This window comes from Oncorhynchus mykiss, chromosome 6, assembly GCF_013265735.2.
Source record: "Oncorhynchus mykiss isolate Arlee chromosome 6, USDA_OmykA_1.1, whole genome shotgun sequence".
NCBI classification, from domain to species: Eukaryota; Metazoa; Chordata; class Actinopteri; order Salmoniformes; family Salmonidae; genus Oncorhynchus; species Oncorhynchus mykiss.
Genome location: NC_048570.1, coordinates 29,064,420 through 29,083,522, shown reverse-complemented (window position 1 = coordinate 29,083,522; position 19,103 = coordinate 29,064,420). Strand labels below are relative to the sequence as shown.

The 19,103-nt window shown below is 47.4% G+C and overlaps 2 protein-coding genes across 5 annotated transcripts in view; both read left to right on the top strand.

The window, feature by feature from the left end:
* Positions 1–12,807, top strand: part of LOC110526490 (tetratricopeptide repeat protein 28) — a 328,173-nt gene extending 315,366 nt beyond the window's left edge. For 2 of the 3 annotated variants that reach the window (XM_036979789.1, XM_036979791.1), the window contains 11 exons: positions 4,532–4,676; positions 4,812–4,991; positions 5,220–5,749; positions 5,975–6,222; positions 6,559–6,683; positions 6,817–7,048; positions 7,784–7,860; positions 9,083–9,106; positions 9,957–10,086; positions 10,229–10,336; positions 10,446–12,807. In XM_036979789.1, the coding sequence (XP_036835684.1) occupies positions 4,532–4,676; positions 4,812–4,991; positions 5,220–5,749; positions 5,975–6,222; positions 6,559–6,683; positions 6,817–7,048; positions 7,784–7,860; positions 9,083–9,106; positions 9,957–10,086; positions 10,229–10,336; positions 10,446–12,055 (3,409 nt within the window). In that variant the 3' untranslated portion in view covers positions 12,056–12,807. The remainder of the gene's footprint in view (positions 1–4,531; positions 4,677–4,811; positions 4,992–5,219; positions 5,750–5,974; positions 6,223–6,558; positions 6,684–6,816; positions 7,049–7,783; positions 7,861–9,082; positions 9,107–9,956; positions 10,087–10,228; positions 10,337–10,445) is intronic. The other variant, XM_036979790.1, reaches the window with a different exon arrangement.
* A 703-nt stretch (positions 12,808–13,510) lies between these two features.
* Positions 13,511–19,103, top strand: part of LOC110525679 (phosphatidylinositol transfer protein beta isoform) — a 46,805-nt gene continuing 41,212 nt past the window's right edge. For both annotated transcript variants that reach the window (XM_021606022.2, XM_021606024.2), the window contains exons 1-2: positions 13,511–13,637; positions 18,554–18,584. In XM_021606022.2, coding sequence (XP_021461697.1) covers positions 13,618–13,637; positions 18,554–18,584 — 51 coding nt within the window. In that variant the 5' untranslated portion in view covers positions 13,511–13,617. The remainder of the gene's footprint in view (positions 13,638–18,553; positions 18,585–19,103) is intronic.

The following is a 19,103-nucleotide window of genomic DNA, read 5'->3' as shown; positions in this document are numbered from 1 at the left end:
AGCACTGTGCAAGCGATAATATTGAAATGGAAGGAGTATCAGACCACTGCAAATCTACCAAGACCTGGCCGTCCCTCTAAACTTTCAGCTCATACAAGGAGAAGACTGATCAGAGATGCAGCCAAGAGGCCCATGATCACTCTGGATGAACTGCAGAGATCTACAGCTGAGGTGGGAGACTCTGTCCATAGGACAACAATCAGTCGTATATTGCACAAATCTGGCCTTTATGGAAGAGTGGCAAGAAGAAAGCCATTTCTTAAAGATATCCATAAAAAGTGTTGTTTAAAGTTTGCCACAAGCCACCTGGGAGACACACCAAACATGTGGAAGAAGGTGCTCTGGTCAGATGAAACCAAAATTGAACTTTTTGGCAACAATGCAAAACGTTATGTTTGGCGTAAAAGCAACACAGCTGAACCCACCATCCCCACTGTCAAACATGGTGGTGGCAGCATCATGGTTTGGGCCTGCTTTTCTTCAGCAGGGACAGGGAAGATGGTTAAAATTGATGGGAAGATGGATGGAGCCAAATACAGGACCATTCTGGAAGAAAACCTGATGGAGTCTGCAAAAGACCTGAGACTGGGACGGAGATTTGTCTTCCAACAAGACAATGATCCAAAACATAAAGCAAAATCTACAATGGAATGGTTCAAAAATAAACATATCCAGGTGTTAGAATGGCCAAGTCAAAGTCCAGACCTGAATCCAATCGAGAATCTGTGGAAAGAACTGAAAACTGCTGTTCACAAATGCTCTCCATCCAACCTCACTGAGCTCGAGCTGTTTTGCAAGGAGGAATGGGAAAAAATTTCAGTCTCTCGATGTGCAAAACTGATAGAGACATACCCCAAGCGACTTACAGCTGTAATCGCAGCAAAAGGTGGCGCTACAAAGTATTAACTTAAGGGGGCTGAATAATTTTGCACGCCCAATTTTTCAGTTTTTGATTTGTTAAAAAAGTTTGAAATATCCAATAAATGTCGTTCCACTTCATGATTGTGTCCCACTTGTTGTTGATTCTTCACAAAAAATACAGTTTTATACCTTTATGTTTGAAGCCTGAAATGTGGCAAAAGGTCGCAAAGTTCAAGGGGGCCGGATACTTTCGCAAGGCACTGTATATACAGGAGCTAGCTAATTTGATAGGTTAAAAGTCACCTCATCTTAAATCTTGGAAACACAGAACTAAAATCTTGCGTAATTGTGCAAATGATCAGTGATCAAATGAACAAAGTTCCTCGTTAGTTGTCGCATCCCACAGTATGTTGACAGACGCTACGATACCAGTTATGTTACATCTGTCCACGAGAGACTACCTCATCTGTAATCTCACTTTCTAAGGACTAACAGAGCTCTTCTCTCAGATATTCCTAGGCATTGTATAAAGGTTAAGGAGAACTCTATTGAAAAGCTCAGTAAACGTATAAACACACAGACAGGAACGTCAGGATAGCCTCTCTAGGTGTCTGTCGGCTTGTTTGGTGCAATAGAATTAGATGACTGAATCAACTGAGTTGGATCCTAGTGAAGAGTTGGTAGTGGACATATCCACCTTTGTCCAACTGTCTCTTCCTGTCTGTCTCTCTTATTGACATGCATTCCATTCAACCTGCACCCAGAGAAAAGCGCCACTGAACATACCCTTGACCTCCTAGCCTTCTGCTTCTAGCCTTTTCTTCTCACTATTTCCCTTCCTCTTGGTCAAACCTTCTCTCTTTTTTATCCCTCTGCACCTTTCTTCACTTGACCCCCATTTCCTCTCACACTCCTCCTGTTAGGCAAACAACAGTCTGTTGGCTTTCCCTCGGTGGCCTGTTCCAGGGCCTGGGAGAGAGAGACTGGAGCGTGCTAGGGGGCTGGATGAGAGCCAGTTGCTTGGGGCCACCAGGAGGGCAGGATGGAGGGGGTCGCGGGGGGGGGGGGGGGGGGGACTGGCTGTTACAGCAGATGGATAGCAGTAGCAGTGTGCGCTGTTGAGCTTGGGCCTTCCACAGAGTGGAAGGCTTACAGGTCCACGGCGGCCATTACCTCAGCTCAGCGTGGCAGTGGCACACAGCTCACCTCACCTGAGCAGGGAGCCATCACTCTCTCTTCATCACACAGCTCACCTCACCTGAGCAGGGAGCCATCACTCTCTCTTCATCACACAGCTCACCTCACCTGAGCAGGGAGCCATCACTCTCTCTTCATCACACAGCTCACCTCACCTGAGCAGGGAGCCATCACTCTCTCTTCATCACACAGCTCACCTCACCTGAGCAGGGAGCCATCACTCTCTCTTCATCACACAGCTCACCTCACCTGAGCAGGGAGCCATCACTCTCTCTTCATCACACAGCTCACCTCACCTGAGCAGGGAGCCATCACTCTCTCTTCATCACACAGCTCACCTCACCTGAGCAGGGAGCCATCACTCTCTCTTCATCACACAGCTCACCTCACCTGAGCAGGGAGCCATCACTCTCTCTTCATCACACAGCTCACCTCACCTGAGCAGGGAGCCATCACTCTCTCTTCATCCCCCAGCTCACCTCACCTGAGCAGGGAGCCATCACTCTCTCTTCATCACACAGCTCACAACACCTGAGCAGGGAGCCATCACTCTCTCTTCATCACACAGCTCACCTCACCTGAGCAGGGAGCCATCACTCTCTCTTCATCACACAGCTCACCTCACCTGAGCAGGGAGCCATCACTCTCTCTTCATCACACAGCTCACCTCGCCTGAGCAGGGAGCCATCACTCTCTCTTCATCACACAGCTCACCTCACCTGAGCAGGGAGCCATCACTCTCTCTTCATCACACAGCTCACCCCGCCTGAGCAGGGAGCCATCACTCTCTCTTCATCACACAGCTCACCCCGCCTGAGCAGGGAGCCATCACTCTCTCTTCATCACACAGCTCACCTCGCCTGAGCAGGGAACCATCACTCTCTCTTCATCACACAGCTCACCCCACCTGAGCAGGGAGCCATCACTATCTCTTCATCACACAGCTCACCTCACCTGAGCAGGGAGCCATCACTCTCTCTTCATCACACAGCTCACAACACCTGAGCAGGGAGCCATCACTCTCTCTTCATCACACAGCTCACCTCGCCTGAGCAGGGAGCCATCACTCTCTCTTCATCACACAGCTCACCTCACCTGAGCAGGGAGCCATCACTCTCTCTTCATCACACAGCTCACCTCACCTGAGCAGGGAGCCATCACTCTCTCTTCATCACACAGCTCACAACACCTGAGCAGGGAGCCATCACTCTCTCTTCATCACACAGCTCACCTCGCCTGAGCAGGGAGCCATCACTCTCTCTTCATCACACAGCTCACCTCACCTGAGCAGGGAGCCATCACTCTCTCTTCATCACACAGCTCACCTCACCTGAGCAGGGAGCCATCACTCTCTCTTCATCACACAGCTCACCCCGCCTGAGCAGGGAGCCATCACTCGCTCTTCATCACACAGCTCACAACACCTGAGCAGGGAGCCATCACTCTCTCTTCATCACACAGCTCACCTCGCCTGAGCAGGGAGCCATCACTCTCTCTTCATCACACAGCTCACCTCGCCTGAGCAGGGAGCCATCACTCTCTCTTCATCACACAGCTCACAACACCTGAGCAGGGAGCCATCACTCTCTCTTCATCACACAGCTCACCTCGCCTGAGCAGGGAGCCATCACTCTCGCTTCATCACACAGCTCATCTCGCCTGAGCAGGGAGCCATCACTCTCTCTTCATCACACAGCTCACCCCGCCTGAGCAGGGAGCCATCACTCTCTCTTCATCACACAGCTCACCTCACCTGAGCAGGGAGCCATCACTCTCTCTTCATCACACAGCTCACCCCGCCTGAGCAGGGAGCCATCACTCTCTCTTCATCACACAGCTCACCTCACCTGAGCAGGGAGGTGTCACTTTCCCTCCCTCTCCTGCAGTGAGTCTATCACGCTACACTCCCCTCCACAGTGCTACAGACCCACATCGCCATCTAGTGGACATGTATATTGTCTCAAAAGCACAAATGATTATTATTGTTGTCTCAGAACAGAAAATATAACTGTGTATTCTTCCATTGAGACTTAGAATGTGAAGGGGATCTGAAGTGGACTCTCTAGTCCAGGTCTGAGAGAGCATTATGAAGGGCAGAAACAGGAAGAGAGACAGGACATCAGGAGTCAATGTGCTGGGCAGTATCACTCCCTCCGTGCCATGCTGCAGTACAGTGTTGTGCCATTAATACATTGCCCACAGGAACTTCTGCTGTGGCTGACTCTGCTGCATCTCACCAGGGGGGACTTCTGATGCAGCACTCTGCGGCAGGCTGGCTGGCTCTAGGCACAGTTCCTCAACTGGAAAGACCATTACCAGTACTGTGTGTGTGCGTGCGTGTGTGCCTGGTCAGCTGCCTAACACCGCTATGCCGTATGTGCCCGTGTGAATAGCCGTAATGACCAATTCTCTATTCAAACAGTTTAGAGTGGTGCTCTTTATGAAATGAGCACTGTGTTTGTGTGTTTTGCAGGAGCTGCCAGAGTATGACCAGCCTGTTCAGTAACACAATGTCCCCAGCCAAAGATGGCTGCTCCTCTCTGCCCCGCCGACCAAGCAGCCTCAGCAAACCTCCTCTCCGTGCCCTCTACGACCTGCTCATCGCACCCATGGAAGGGGTGAGCATATGTCCCCATGACCAGTTTGTGCGTGGCGTGTGTGTATTTTAAAGGAGAGGGGGGACAGAGAAAGAGAGAGAGGTAGTGTTTATACTATAGTAATTATAATATCAATACTAATCTCTCCCTGTCCAGGGCCTGATGCATTCCAGTGGTCCCGTGGGCAGACACAGACAGCTGGTGTTGGTGTTGGAGGGGGAGTTGTACCTCATCCCCTTCGCCCTGCTGAAAGGCAGCTCCTCTAATGAGTACCTGTATGAACGCTTCAGCCTCATCGCTGTGCCCTCCATCCGGGGCATGGGGACCATCTCCAAGGTCAACATCCTCGTCAAATGACACAATGGCTTTTATTTGAATGACATACCTTCTTTAGTTGCTGTTAGTAACACTCTCAGGCTCCTGTTACATTCTATCATTGACATCATCGGCCTCTCTCAATGTGTCCTCAGAGTCATTCTATCATTGACATCATCGGCCTCTCTCAATGTGTCCTCAGAGTCATTCTATCATTGACATCATCGGCCTCTCTCAATGTGTCCTCAGAGTCATTCTCGGCGGGCGGGGCCAGCTTCCTGCGGGGGCGTGTCCATGGCGGCGGTGGTGGGGAACCCTCGTCTGCCGTCGTCTGTGATGGACCGCTGGCTGTGGGGGCCCATGCCCTCTGCCGAGGAGGAGGCCCTCATGGTGTCTGAGTTGCTGGGCTGCCAGCCCCTGGCTGGATCCTCTGCCACCAAGGAGAGGGTGATGAGTGCCCTCACCCAGGCCGAGTGTGCCCACTTCGCTACCCACATCTCATGGAAGCTGGCCGCCTTGGTGCTCACACCCAACCCAGAGAGTGTACCCGGCGGGGCGGGGACTGGAGGGAGAGGGGCAGGGGGAGGGAGGAGAGGCAGCGGAGGCAGGGGCAGGAAGGGCTCGTTTGGGAGCAGCTACACCATCCCAGAGAGCCTGCACCTGCAGGATGATGGGAGCGACGCAGAGAGTATCTGTGACAGCCCTCCCCTGCAGGAGTTCCTACTTACCGCTGCTGATATACTGGACTTGAGGCTGCCTGTCAAACTGGTGGTGCTGGGGTGAGTGGGCCAGGAGATGGGCGGCTTGCCTAATATGGGAAACATAATAATTCAAGTGAGGCTGGAGAGGGGGGAAACCTGGTTCTATTGCAAAATGTCCACTGTCTGTTATCCACGGATAGTTACTTAGTTATGCTGTGGTCGACAGAGCAGTAGTCTAGTATTTGTGATAGAGGTTTACATAACCATGTGTTGGTGGTGTATGTGTGTATATCTTATCTACAGGTCATACCAGGAGTCCAGCAGTAAGGTGACAGCAGACGGTGTGGTAGGTCTGACCAGGGCCTTCCTGGCTGCTGGGGCCCAGTGTGTCCTGGTGTCTCTGTGGCCTGTTCCTGTGTCAGCCTCCAAAGTGTTCGTCCATGCCTTTTACACCGCTCTGCTCAACGGGACCAAAGCCAGCGCTGCCCTCGCAGACGCCATGAAGACTGTCCAGAGCAGCAAGCAGTACTCCCACCCCTCCAACTGGGCAGGTTAGAGACATTCTACTTCCACACACTCAGTACTCCCACCCCTCCAACTGGGCAGGTTAGAGACATTCTACTTCCACACACTCAGTACTCCCACCCCTCCAACTGGGCAGGTTAGAGACATTCTACTTCCACACACTCAGTACTCCCACCCCTCCAACTGGGCAGGTTAGAGACATTCTACTTCCAGAAACTCAGATTGGCTTGGTTTGTCACCTCCAACTGAGTAGATCACAGTTCACCCATACTCCCAAGTGTGTCAGAAGTACTTTGGACTCTCACCGTCTGTATCTCTCTCTTCTTCTCCTTCCTATTGATCTTGTGGGTGTGTTTGTCCAGGTTACATGCTGATTGGTAATGATGTCAAGCTTAACAGCCCCTCGTCCCTGATTGGCCAGGCTCTAGCAGAGATCCTACAGTATCCAGAGAGAGCACGGGATGCTCTGCGAGTCTTACTGCACCTGGTGAGGGTCAAACACATACATACATACATGCACATGCACACACACACACACACACACACACACACACACATACACACACACACACACACACACACACACACCACTATACTCTAAATCCCCCTGTCCCCACCAGGTGGAGAAGTCTCTCCAGAGGATTCAGAACGGCCAGCGTAACTCCATGTACACGTCCCAGCAGAGTGTGGAGAACAAGGTGGGGGGCGTCCCAGGCTGGCATGCCCTGCTGACCGCTGTGGGCTTCCGCCTGGACTCGGCTGGCACCGGCATCCCTGCTGCTGTCTTCTTCCCCACAGCAGATCCTGGAGACAGGCTGCAGCAGTGTAGCACCACCCTGCAGTCAATACTTGGTAGGCACTGGGCCATGGTAGGAGGACATGGAACTTTAGGTAGTACAGTAAGATGGAGAACAGCTCCATGAAAAGAACCAAGCCTACATCTCTCAGAATGTTATGTGTATGCTGAACCAGTATCTGTGTGTTAAAGACCTCTCTATACCACAAAGCTCAGATTCAAACTCCCATTCACCAGCTCTGCAAGCGTTATGTCAAAATACCTTAGTTTATCACCAAATATGGAGTTTTGTTGAGCAACTATCTTCATTTACGGCCAGTATGTACTTCCAAAAAATATCTAAATAAAAATGTACAAGCAACTGAAACAAACTCCTGTTTTGCACCTCCAATGCAAATCACTCAGGTCTACAGCAGCTGAACACATTGTTGGTGGCGAATAGGAGTTTTTTCAGATGCTTGTAAAACAGACCTTTTTTGAAGTACATACCGGCCGTAACGGGAGTAAATAAAGATAGTTGCTCAACAAAACTCCATATTTGATGATAAACGAATGTATTTTGCATGAATGGGAATGGGAGTTTAATGTAAGCTTTCTGGATGTTAGAGAGGTCTCTTATGCAGAGATACTGGTTCAGTGTAGGCCTACTATTGAATATCAAACGTTACAATACTGCTTATCAAGCAGTTCTTTACCAACACACAGATAATTATCCTCTTCTACTGAACGTAGGGTATATTAAATGCAGCTTGTGCGAATAAGGAACCATCTGCTTTGATCGTGTCTTCCAGGTCTACCGCCCCCAGCTCTCCAAGCCCTGTGTAAACTCATCACCGCCTCTGAGGCAGGCGAGCAGCTCATCAACCGGGTAGGCCCCAGCATCACAGCACCACAGCATCACAGCACCACAGCACCACAGCACCACAACATCACAGCACCACAGCATCACAGCATCACAGCACCACAACATCACAGCACCACAGAATCACAGCACCACAGCATCACAGCATCACAGCACCACAACATCACAGCACCACAACATCACAGCACCACAGCATCACAGCACCACAGCACCACAACATCACAGCACCACAGAATCACAGCACCACAGCATCACAGCATCACAGCATCACAGCACCACAACATCACAGCACCACAACATCACAGCACCACAACATCACAGCACCACAGAATCACAGCACCACAGCATCACAGCACCACAACATCACAGCACCACAACATCACAGCACCACAACATCACAGCACCACAACATCACAGCACCACAGCATCACAGCACCACAGCATCACAGCACCACAGCATCACAGCATCACAGCACCACAGCACCACAACATCACAGCACCACAACATCACAGCATCACAGCACCACAGCATCACAGCACCACAGCATCACAGCACCACAGCGCTACTGCTCACCAGTGGAGTGTAGTATTTAACTCCAAAGAGGTAGATAGACATTGTGTATTATGGAGGAAATCATCAGAACCACTGGGGACTTCCTTAACCACTTGGACCATGAAGGCTGAAGGCAGAACAAAGCATCATTATATAATCAGTTAACCCTGTTACATGGGTTAGTTAGACCGTGACGCACCGGCCGCCTGCAAATCCCGCTCTTTAATCTGCATGCTGCAACCCAGCAGCCCCAGTAGGATCTCAACCACTGCCACCTCTGAGTCTGAGTTGTCTTCCTCACGATGCCAGAGAGTTAACCCTGTCACTCCCACTGAGGGTTACCCATGTCTACATGAATAATACGGTAGCCAGAAAGGGATTTCAGGTTTTGTTTCCACATTGGTGGTGACCATAACATTTGAAACACTCCAAGCATGTATGATACATGAGGTATTCCTGACATCACACTGCATAGGCAACTATGTATGGTGATTCAATGGTTTTGTGTAGTATGTATGACACACTACCCAACAGTGGTGTTTTTCTGTTTCCCTGTGTGCCCTTGGTGTCCCCATTGGACCTGGTCTCCTCTGCTCTTTGTGAATGGCCTGTATGCATGCAACTAAAAGCATATTCTCTCTCTCCTGCCCCTGTCTCTAAACCTGCGGTCTGAAGGCTGTTAAAAATATGGTGGGAATGGTAAGTGTGCTTTGACATCCCCTCTCCTTTTCACCGCTGCTTTAAACCACATAACACCCCCCTCTTGCATCAGCTGTTTCATTGAGCAGTAGGTCAGCTGCATGTGAAGTTGAAGCACTCTGTTCTTTTAGCACATTCTCATATCTCATGCTTGTCCAGTTACTGAGGTACAACCTCTAGGAGACTCCAGTTTAACGCGTGCTGCAGCAGGGACAACAATCCACTGCTGGACTCTGCAGTATTATGAATGTTCTTGGGTTTGCAACCCTGGGTCAGTCAAGGTCACACTGATGTTTATGGGCTGGTAGTCAGAGGGATGCAAAAAAACAAACAGACCATGAATTGAATAGAAAAGGTTAAGAAGGCGTGTTAATGAACAAAGGTGTCTCTGTTCCAGGATGAATAATCCCTAAACAGTGAGGGTGTGTGTGGCCTGGAGGGCACAGGTGGTTCCCTCCTAATCTAAACCACCCTGAGCCACTGATCCATGCCCCACAGTAAAGGCACTGTAGTCCTGCTAGGCTAAAGAGCCAATCCTCTGGGAACAAGGATCAACTCCACACAGGGTCAAAGGGCAGATGCAGAGTTACTAAGCCTGCCAGAAACTACATTTCCCCTGCCACAACAAAGATGGGCGTGGTGGAAGTCATTTTAGGACACTGGTGTATGGAGGAAAACAGTTGGCTTGAGCACAACCATCACACATTTGTCAGTTTTGTTCTACTTCATTGCTTTAAAAAAGTATATCCACAACTCAGGTCCTTAAAAAGTGGTATGAACCAGTTAAAGATTAAAGCTTCCTTTATTCCTGTCTGACCTCCTGTATTTCCATCCTCCTCTGTCCCTCCAGCTCCACCAGGTGCTGGTCCAGCTGCAGACAGGGGAGAAGGAGCAGGACTTCTCTCTGCTGCCCATCCAGGTGTCCATCAGTGTGCAGCTCTGGAGACTGCCAGGGTGCCATGAATTCCTGGCTGCACTAGGTGAGATATTGATATCAATAAAAGCAATATAATCCAACCGAATATAACTTCCTAATTTGTCAGTAGTAGGAGTAGAGTGAAACACAACAAGACAGCTGTATGTGTGCTGGGTTGGTAGAGTAACTGTCCTGTGTGTGTACAGGGTTCGACCTGTGTGAGGTGGGGCAGGAGGAGGTGGTACTGAAGACGGGGAAGCAAGCCAACCGCCGCACCATGCACTTTGCCCTCCAGTCCCTACTGGCACTATTTGGTAAGTATCGTATTTATAGATACGCAGTGATTAAAGTTGATTGATACATGATAGGTTCATGTATACCCTTACAATTTTGTCCCGCTCTTTCCCCTCCTCTCTATCCCAGACTCCACAGAGCTGCCAAAGCGTCTCAGCCTGGACAGCTCGTCCTCCCTGGAGTCCTTGGCCTCGGCCCAGTCTGTCTCCAACCCCCTACCGCTGGGCTACCCCAACCCACCCTTCTCCCCACCCTGCCTGGACAATCTGGCCTCAGATGCCATCTCCGTCTACAGCCTGAGCTCCGTGGCCTCCACCATGAGCTTTGCGTCCAAGTCAGAGTGTGACTTCCTGGGCCATCGACAGCGTGGTGGGGCCACAGCACACTTCTCTGCCCACAAACACCCACACGTTCCCCGCAGTCGCTCCTCTCCTCACGGGGCGGCTGCAGCAGTAGGAGGGGGTCGGGGAGATGACGAGGAGTATGAAGGCTTCTCCATCATCAGCAGTGAGCCTCTGGGAAGCCACTGTGACTCCCTGCCTCTACCTCTGGGTCATGGTCAGCGCCACCTCCACCGCGGGGGCAGGGGTGTTGTTGGGGGGTCCAGCTCAGGCACTGGGCGGGGTTACCAGGTGTCTGTGTCGTCACGAGGCAGTGTCAGCACCCCCACCTCCCCTGTCAAGACCAGCCTGGTTCCTAGCTCCAACTCTCCCTTCCAGAAGGTGCCAGGCAAGGTGAGCAGCTCAGACACAGGTGAGTCGGACCAGTCCAGCACTGAGACAGACAGCACCGTCAAATCCCAGGAAGAGAAGACTGTTCCTCTGGATCCCCAAGAGCTGGCCCAGAAGATCCTGGAGGAGACCCAAAGCCACCTGCGGGCAGTGGGGAGTCTACAGCGGGCTGGGGTTGAGGGGGCTGCAGCTGGGGCCACAGCCCGGAGCTCTGCCTTCCGCTCCTCAGAGACCAGCGCCTTCAGCCGTCCCAGTAGCAGCGCCAGTGTCCGCGCCCAGTACTCCCCACGACCCAAACCTCCATCCCGCTCTTCCTCTCTGCAGAAGATCAGCTCTGGTTACAACAGCCCTGCAGCCTCGGAGACCTCCCTAAAGGATAGCAGTCACCCCTCCCCCACCCTGGACAGCCATGCCCAGTTCAAGCTAAAATACCCTAGCTCCCCCTATAGTGGGCACATCTCCCGCTCTCCCAGTAACGTGTCCCCCAGCTCTGGCCACCAGTCCCCAGCTGGCAGTGCCCCATCTCCAGCTCTCTCCTACTCCTCCACGGGCTCTGCCTGCTCCAGCCCTGCCGATGCCCCAGACCTGGACCGCCTCAGACGGGGAGTAATTGATGAGAAGGTTGTGGCCATCCACAACCTGAAGACATTCTGGGCCAATGCAGCAGCCCAGCAACAACAGCAACATCTGGGTCCAGTCCGTGCTCTCCGTGGCACCCCAGGATCCCTGGTCTCTGCCAAGAGAGATGTGCTGAGCCTTCTGAACCTCTCCCCACGACACTGCTCCCCCAGCGACGCCCAAGACAGCCTGGAGCTGCGGGAGCTGGGGCTGCACTCGCTGGACAGGGGCAGCAAGAACCCCTCCAACGGACACAACCCCAGAAAGATGGCCCCCTCGCCCACTATTTCCACTAGCAGCAGCCCTGGTGCTCGCTCAATCAGACTACCTGCTGGCAATGGATACAAGTTCCTCTCCCCTGGCAGGTTTTTCCCCTCCTCCAAATGCTGAGACACTTTAAAATGGTCCTATTGCCTGTATTTTGCTATCCTGTGTACTGGGGGAGTAGGGCATTTTCCGGAGGGCCACTATTAGCCCATCGAACTTGATTGACAATGAAAAGGTTTTGATCAGCCAATGAGAGTGATCCCTCAGAGGCTCATGAATGCTTAGAAAGTGTCTTGTCGTTGTGCCCATAACACTGTAAATGGCAATGAGAAAGACTCAAAGACCTGATACTGTGTTTGTGTGTATGTGTGTGTCAGGTAGACTTCAATGCCAATCGGTATTTCCTCCCCAAAAATGTGTATTTGTGTGGGCCAAGATGAAACCGCTCCAACTGGTCTCCTCCATTCTATTTTTGTTTAAATCGAATGATTATTGTTATTATTATTTGTTATTATTATTATTAATATTATTATTATTATTTTGTAAATTAAATCCAGTGTTTCACAATCAGTACTAAGCGTTTTTATATTATTAAAAAAGTGAACAAAACTGTTCCATGTAAAGATGGATAAAGTAAAAAAAAAAAAAAGCTGTAATATTTTTTATTGAAATGGAAACTGGCTTTTTGCCTGATTTCTTTGTGAATTGAGTGTCTGCTCTGAAGCATGGATTCTCTTACTATTCAATGTTAAGTACCATGTATGACTTTTTAGCCCATGATTTTTATTTTAATTAAACATGGAAACTTCATGACAACCATCTCTGTCATTTATCAGTATAACTGTTTCAATAAAAATCATGTTTGCTTTCTTGTATTTTTGCCTCATTTTATTGCCTTAAAGATTTAGAATGCTGATGAAAATGCTGTATCCCTGCATTAATGAATGAGGGTGGGAAAATCTTGTGGCCACAATTATACACTGTTCACTGTAGTCCGTGCAATGACACCTGGGCCTTGCCCCATATTCACAATGTGTTTCAGAGTAGGTGTGTTGATCTAGCATCAGGTCCTCCCTCTCCATGTAATCTTATTCATTAAGATCTAAAACCAAAACTGATCCTAAATTGGCACTGCTACTCTGAGACGCTTTATGAATACGGTCCTGTTCTCTTTTAAATCTGATTTATGGGACACACTGTGTAATCACACATCTAGAACTAATTTTACCTGTCTACATGCATACCACAAATAAAGATAAGATTACCATAGGGATGAACAAGTCAAACACAGGTGATAATTTACATACAGAGATACAATACGTTTGTGTGGTCAAACTAACTCTTTAATCTAAAACACGTGTGTGCTCTCTAAATAGAAAGAAGAAGAAGACATTGATTTGTTGTCTAAACCTGGGTCAATTTTATGGGTGTGGTTGAATAGTTCGTGTTATCAATGAAAAACAGACAGGGGGAATCTTGCAAAAATCCTGCACATATGAAAGATACTTTTCACTAGTAAATATTGACCTACATTTTTGTAATGACAGAAGTTCACCCCCCTGTGAGACCCACTTAAAGAAGCATCGCCACTCACCAATCACAGACGGTAAGGGGCGGAATAAGAGAGTTGTTCATAAAGGCACATGACATCAGCCTTAATACGTAGCCACAGCTAAAAAACTACGATGGTTCTCATCAAGGAATAGTAAGTCATATCTTTCCATATTTTATTGATATTACTTTAATGTGTGCGATAATATACCATATTTTCGAGTACTGCGATTTTTCAGTTGCTTTTTTAGCCAAATTAAAACTTTGCAGATATGTTTCAGAACGCATGTGTTTGTTAGGTGGGAATTGTTCCGACTTGTTTCAGGTTTGGCCTACCGGTGAGTGGGATGACAGCGAGTCAGCAGATGCTAGCCGACGTATCTGGAGAGCAAACTACCACAATATGGAACATAGATATCCATTATGTAGTATCGAGAGGGTAAACTTTTTGGCGAACAATGTAAGATATGTAGTTTGAACGGTTTTTGTAACTTGCTGTCGATAACTTGGTAGGTAGGTAGGTAGCTAGCTAGCTAACGTTAGTTAGCGGAAGGGAGGGCTACTGCCTACCCAAGAGGCAGTGCACCAGTGACTGTCGGTGCTGTTTAAGATTAGGGAGTATGGCCTTATTTCTATTGCAGCATATTGGATAACTGTCAATCATATTCCATTTACCCAGCTTCGACAGATTTAACCTACTACATGATACTCAAAGTTTCCCTATATCCATCACATGAGGTTGTTACAACTTAACCTACGAAGGAAATTGTATAACGTAGTTGCACAGGTCGAGAGGCAAGTTGGGAGTAATCAAGGGGAACCACAGTAACACATTCAATACTGCCCTACACACTTACCTGCATCTAGCTGATCTAGGGTGTAATCATTAGTCCAAACAGTTACAAATAGTTTCTATTGGACAAATTCAGGTAAGTTTATCACTGTTCTGTTTGCTTCAGTTTAAGAAGTTAACAAAATCATTGGAATGAACACATCTCTGATCACCTACGCACACAGAGTTCACTTTCATAGTGGCCACATACAAACCGCTTCATCCCTTTGCTCATTGTATAATTCCTTCTCGTATCTATGCGCTCTCAATTTTTCCCCTCGATTGTGGACTTCAGTGCACAACACAACAGCTGTCTGTGAGCAGGTGAAAAAAAACATTCAAGCCAAACCTTTATACTATAACCGCTACACACAGCCTACATCGTTGTCACCATATTAGCTAACGACATAGCTACTAGAACTAACGCGTTAGTAAACCTGTTACTATCACGCTGTACAGCAGGGAGTGTTAAATTCATTCTATGGAGGGCCTAGTGTTTTGGATTTTTCCTTTCAATTAAGACCTGGACAACCAGGTGAGGGGAGTTCCTTACTAATTAGTGACCTTATTTCATCAATCGAGTACAGTGGAGGGACGGAAACCTGCAGACACTCAGCCCTCCGTGCAACGAGTTTGACTCGTGGTGTACAACAAGAAGTTTAGTAGTTATGCTGACGGGTCCCAGTGGCAATAAATTAATGAAACCAAAAGCTTACCTTGACTTGGAAGAATTCCAGTGTTGCATAGCCTTAGCCAGCTAGCGAACATAAATAGCATTCCTCTGTTTGAGCTGGGTGTTTGAGTGGGTTAAATTAGCTAGCTGCATTAGCTAGCTAAGTGAAAGTAAAAACTAAAAATATCTATATTATAGCTCTCTGCTGCTTAAGAAATTAATTTGTTCAAAACTGTTCAACTATTGTCTTTCTCTTTTGAGTCAACTATTCACCACATTTTATGCAGTGCTATCTAGCTGTAGCTTATGCTTGCAGTACTAGATTCATTCTCTCCTTTGGGTGGACAACATGTCAGTTCATGCTGCAGGAGCTCTGGGTTGGAAGACGTGGTCAAAATTACTGTTTAAGTATGAAAGAGGGTGAGAACCATGAACCTCCTAGGTTTTGTATTGAAGTCGATGTATCCAGAGGAGGATGGAAAGTAGCAGTCCTCCGGCTACACCATGGTGCTACCGCAGAGGGTGCTGTTGAGGCTACTGTAGACCTTCATTGGAAAACAGTCTGTTTTAATCAGGTATTTGGTGACCTGTGAATATATTTAGTTTTATCTAAAAAGGCTAACTTAAAAATAATTAAACTTTTTAATTAGGATGGTCTTCTCCTTCCTGCAGTGCAAGTGGATGGTAGCCACATTAAATGTGTCCCGCATAGACGAGGCACCCTTTCTAGGCAGTACATAACGTCCATTCCACTCTCTGTAAAACTACTATCTTGTTAAACACTAATTCCCAGGTGTTTGTGTTTAGACAGGCTTGCCAACTTTGTAAACTTTGAGATGACACCTGATGAAGTCTTCCTGGCAGGCTGGTGATTCATGAACTTTGACCATACTGCTGACCAAGGAAAAATCTGCTTGTCAGAGAAATGACGAGTGCATCAGACACTCTGTACTGTCAAGTGGGGGGTTGATGGTTCCCAGTCTCAACAATCAGTAGGTCTAACCCAGTCTGACTCAGGAAGATGATTATTTAACTTAAAGGGATCCATTGCAGCTATGCCCTGCCTCTTATGAAGGCCTAATAAACTAGTACTAGGCTGCTTAGGCTATCACTATGACTTGAACATAAAAACTAGGCTTATATCTAGGCTTTTTTGTAATCAAAGGTTTAGGGATGTTCCCGACTTAAAAAAAACAACATCTTGGTCGACCCGAGAGTTGCCTGTAATATTGCGTTGCCCTCAGAACAGCCTCAATTGTCATGGCATGGACTCTACAAGGTGTCAAAAGTATTCCACAGGGATGCTGGCCAATGTTGACTCCAAATGCTTCCCACAGTTGTCAAGTTGACTGGATGTCCTTTGGGTGGTGGACCATTCTTTATACACACAGGAAACTGCTGCGTGTGAAACTCAGCAGCGTTGCAGTTCTTGACACAACTGGTGTGCCTGGTACCTACTACCATACCCCATTCAACGACACTTGAATATTTAGTCTTTCCTATTAATCCTCTGAATGGCACATACACAATCCATGTCTCAAGGCTTAAAATTATTCTTTAACCTTTATCCTCCCCTTCGTCTACACTGATTGGAAATGCATTTAACAAGTGACATCAATAAGGGATAATAGCTTTCACCTGGTCAGTCTATGAAATGGAAAGAGCAGTGTATGTGTATTAAAGTATTCAAAAGTGTAGTATTTGATCCCAGATTCCTAGCACGCAATGATTACATCAGGTTTGTTTTGGTTGTGTTTAGATATAAATGAATGGTAAATGATGTATTGTGTCACTTTGATTGTAAAGGAAATGGAATGTTTCTAAACACTACATTTAATTTGGATACACCATGATTACAGATAGTCTTGAATGAATTGTGAATAATGAGTGAGAAAGTTAGAAACACAAAGACCAAATACATTCCCAACATGACTTAGTGTGTGACACGGGGCTGGAAGTCTCAGGCTAGCCTGTTGCTCAGCCTCACACACAACTTGTAAGATCTGTCAGCTTTCCAGGTTTAAGGATGTGACATTATGGCACTTACAGCAGTCCTCTTTCCTTACTGAAAAGCATCCTTGCCTGGGTCTATGGTTAAACGGTCTCTGTTGTAATGGGGCCACTGGTTGTTATGCTATGCTTTAATTGTTAGTGTACTGCTTTCAAGGCTACAGTCAATTGTATTATTATACAGTGTGTAACACAGCCCTATTTGGTAAATGATCATAACTCTTTGGTGGTTTTGTGTTGAAGATTAACCATGGATCAACAGAAAGGGCTTCCTGATTACAGTAGGCCTACATGTGGATGGAATATACTTACTTCCCCAATTTATGCACCACCCATCCCCTTAAAGTGGGTGGGACTTATTTATAGTGGGTGGAAAAGAGAGGAGGAAATACGTTAGTTGCTTACAGAACTGTTTCTGCATTCCCTTCCCAATATGCTATTCCCCTATGTGGTTTTATGCTGCGTTCATAACATCTTGTAAATGCGTAAATACCAGCATACGACTGGGAAAAATTAACTTTAACGCCCCTCCAACTTGTAAGTGGGGAAACTCGTTTATCATCGCTGAGCTTTGAGTTCTCCCATATGCTGCACTCTGATGTCACATACTAATGAAATTGCCTCAAACAGCATTTTCTGCAGTTGAATGCAACAACAAAACATTAATTATAAAAACAATCTATAATGCTTTTTGAACACTTTGTTTGCGAACAAGATGACTATACTTTTAGTTTATGGTTGACACTGCTTTGCTTGCCATTAGCCTATCAGGGTTCTCAATGATTTCAAAGCACTTGATCGCACACAGCTCGATGCTCCCAGTTTACAAGTAACTTAAGTGTTTCCCACAGAATTAGTGGTCATTGGCTGGCGCACCGCTGCTATGGTGTCATCTTTGTGTGAGCACACCACATCCTCAGTGGCTCCACTAGTTGTTGGGCAGTCTCTCTGGTTCCTATTGTTGGACCCCACATTGTACATTTTAGTGACACTGGTCTGTCCCCACTGGTCTCTCCTTCACTGTTCAGGCTTTTTCTATCCTCAGGCTGTCACTATTTGGCCTCTTCTCTTTTGGCTCTCATTCATTGTCTTATCCCCCAGCCTTTCTCACTCTCTGACCTCTTCCATAATGTGACTCCACGTGTGACCTGGACTCATTTTCTGTTCCTGTGCACTGAGGAAACTGCTCATGTGCCCTATGAGAATCTCATGAAGCTGAGCCCCCTGCTGCCACCATCAAACAGGCTGACGGGGGCTTCTGCAGTCAGGAAGTCATGAGGCAATGGCCTTGCATAAAGTGAGAATGATTATAGCGGCTGTGAACAAATTGATTTAGTCTGGAAAGCAAGGGTAACATGTCTCTGACTTGTGAGGGGGGGGGGGAAAGGATGCCTCTAGTCAAATCTGTTTCTCAGATCGGCAAACAATTCTGAATTCCACTAGGCTAGAGAACACATGTGCCTTGTAAACCCGTTGGAACTATTCAGTTTGTTGGGCCTAGATGTGATTGATGGCCAGTGTCAGTCATTAAACCATCTCTCTCTCTCTCTCTCAGCCGTGTGGTCTTACCCTGTACAGTGGAGGAGGTGAGTACGTTCACTGTTATTATTTAGCATTCTGTCATACTAATCCTTCTATGGAATTAGCCTACTATTCAGACCTCTCTTTGCTTTTATTTTTTTTAATCAAATTTGATTTGTCACATGCACCGAATACAACCGATGTAGATCTTACTTACGAGTCCTTAACCAACAATGCAGAGTTTTAAAAATGTGCTAAATAAAGTATTAAATATTAAAACAATAACAAAGCTATATAAAGTTGGTACCGAGTCAATGTGCAGGGGAATGAGTTAGTTGAGGTAATATGTACAGTTGTAAGTCGGAAGTTTACATACACTTAGGTTGGAGTCATTAAAACTCGTTTTTCAACCACTCCACAAATTTCTTGTGAACAAACTATCGTTTTTGGAAGTCGGTTAGGACATCTACTTTGTGCATGACACAAGTAATTTTTCCAACAATTGCTTACAGACAGATTATTTCACGTATAATTCACTGTATCACAATTCCAGTGGGTCAGAAGTTTACATGCACTAAGTTGAC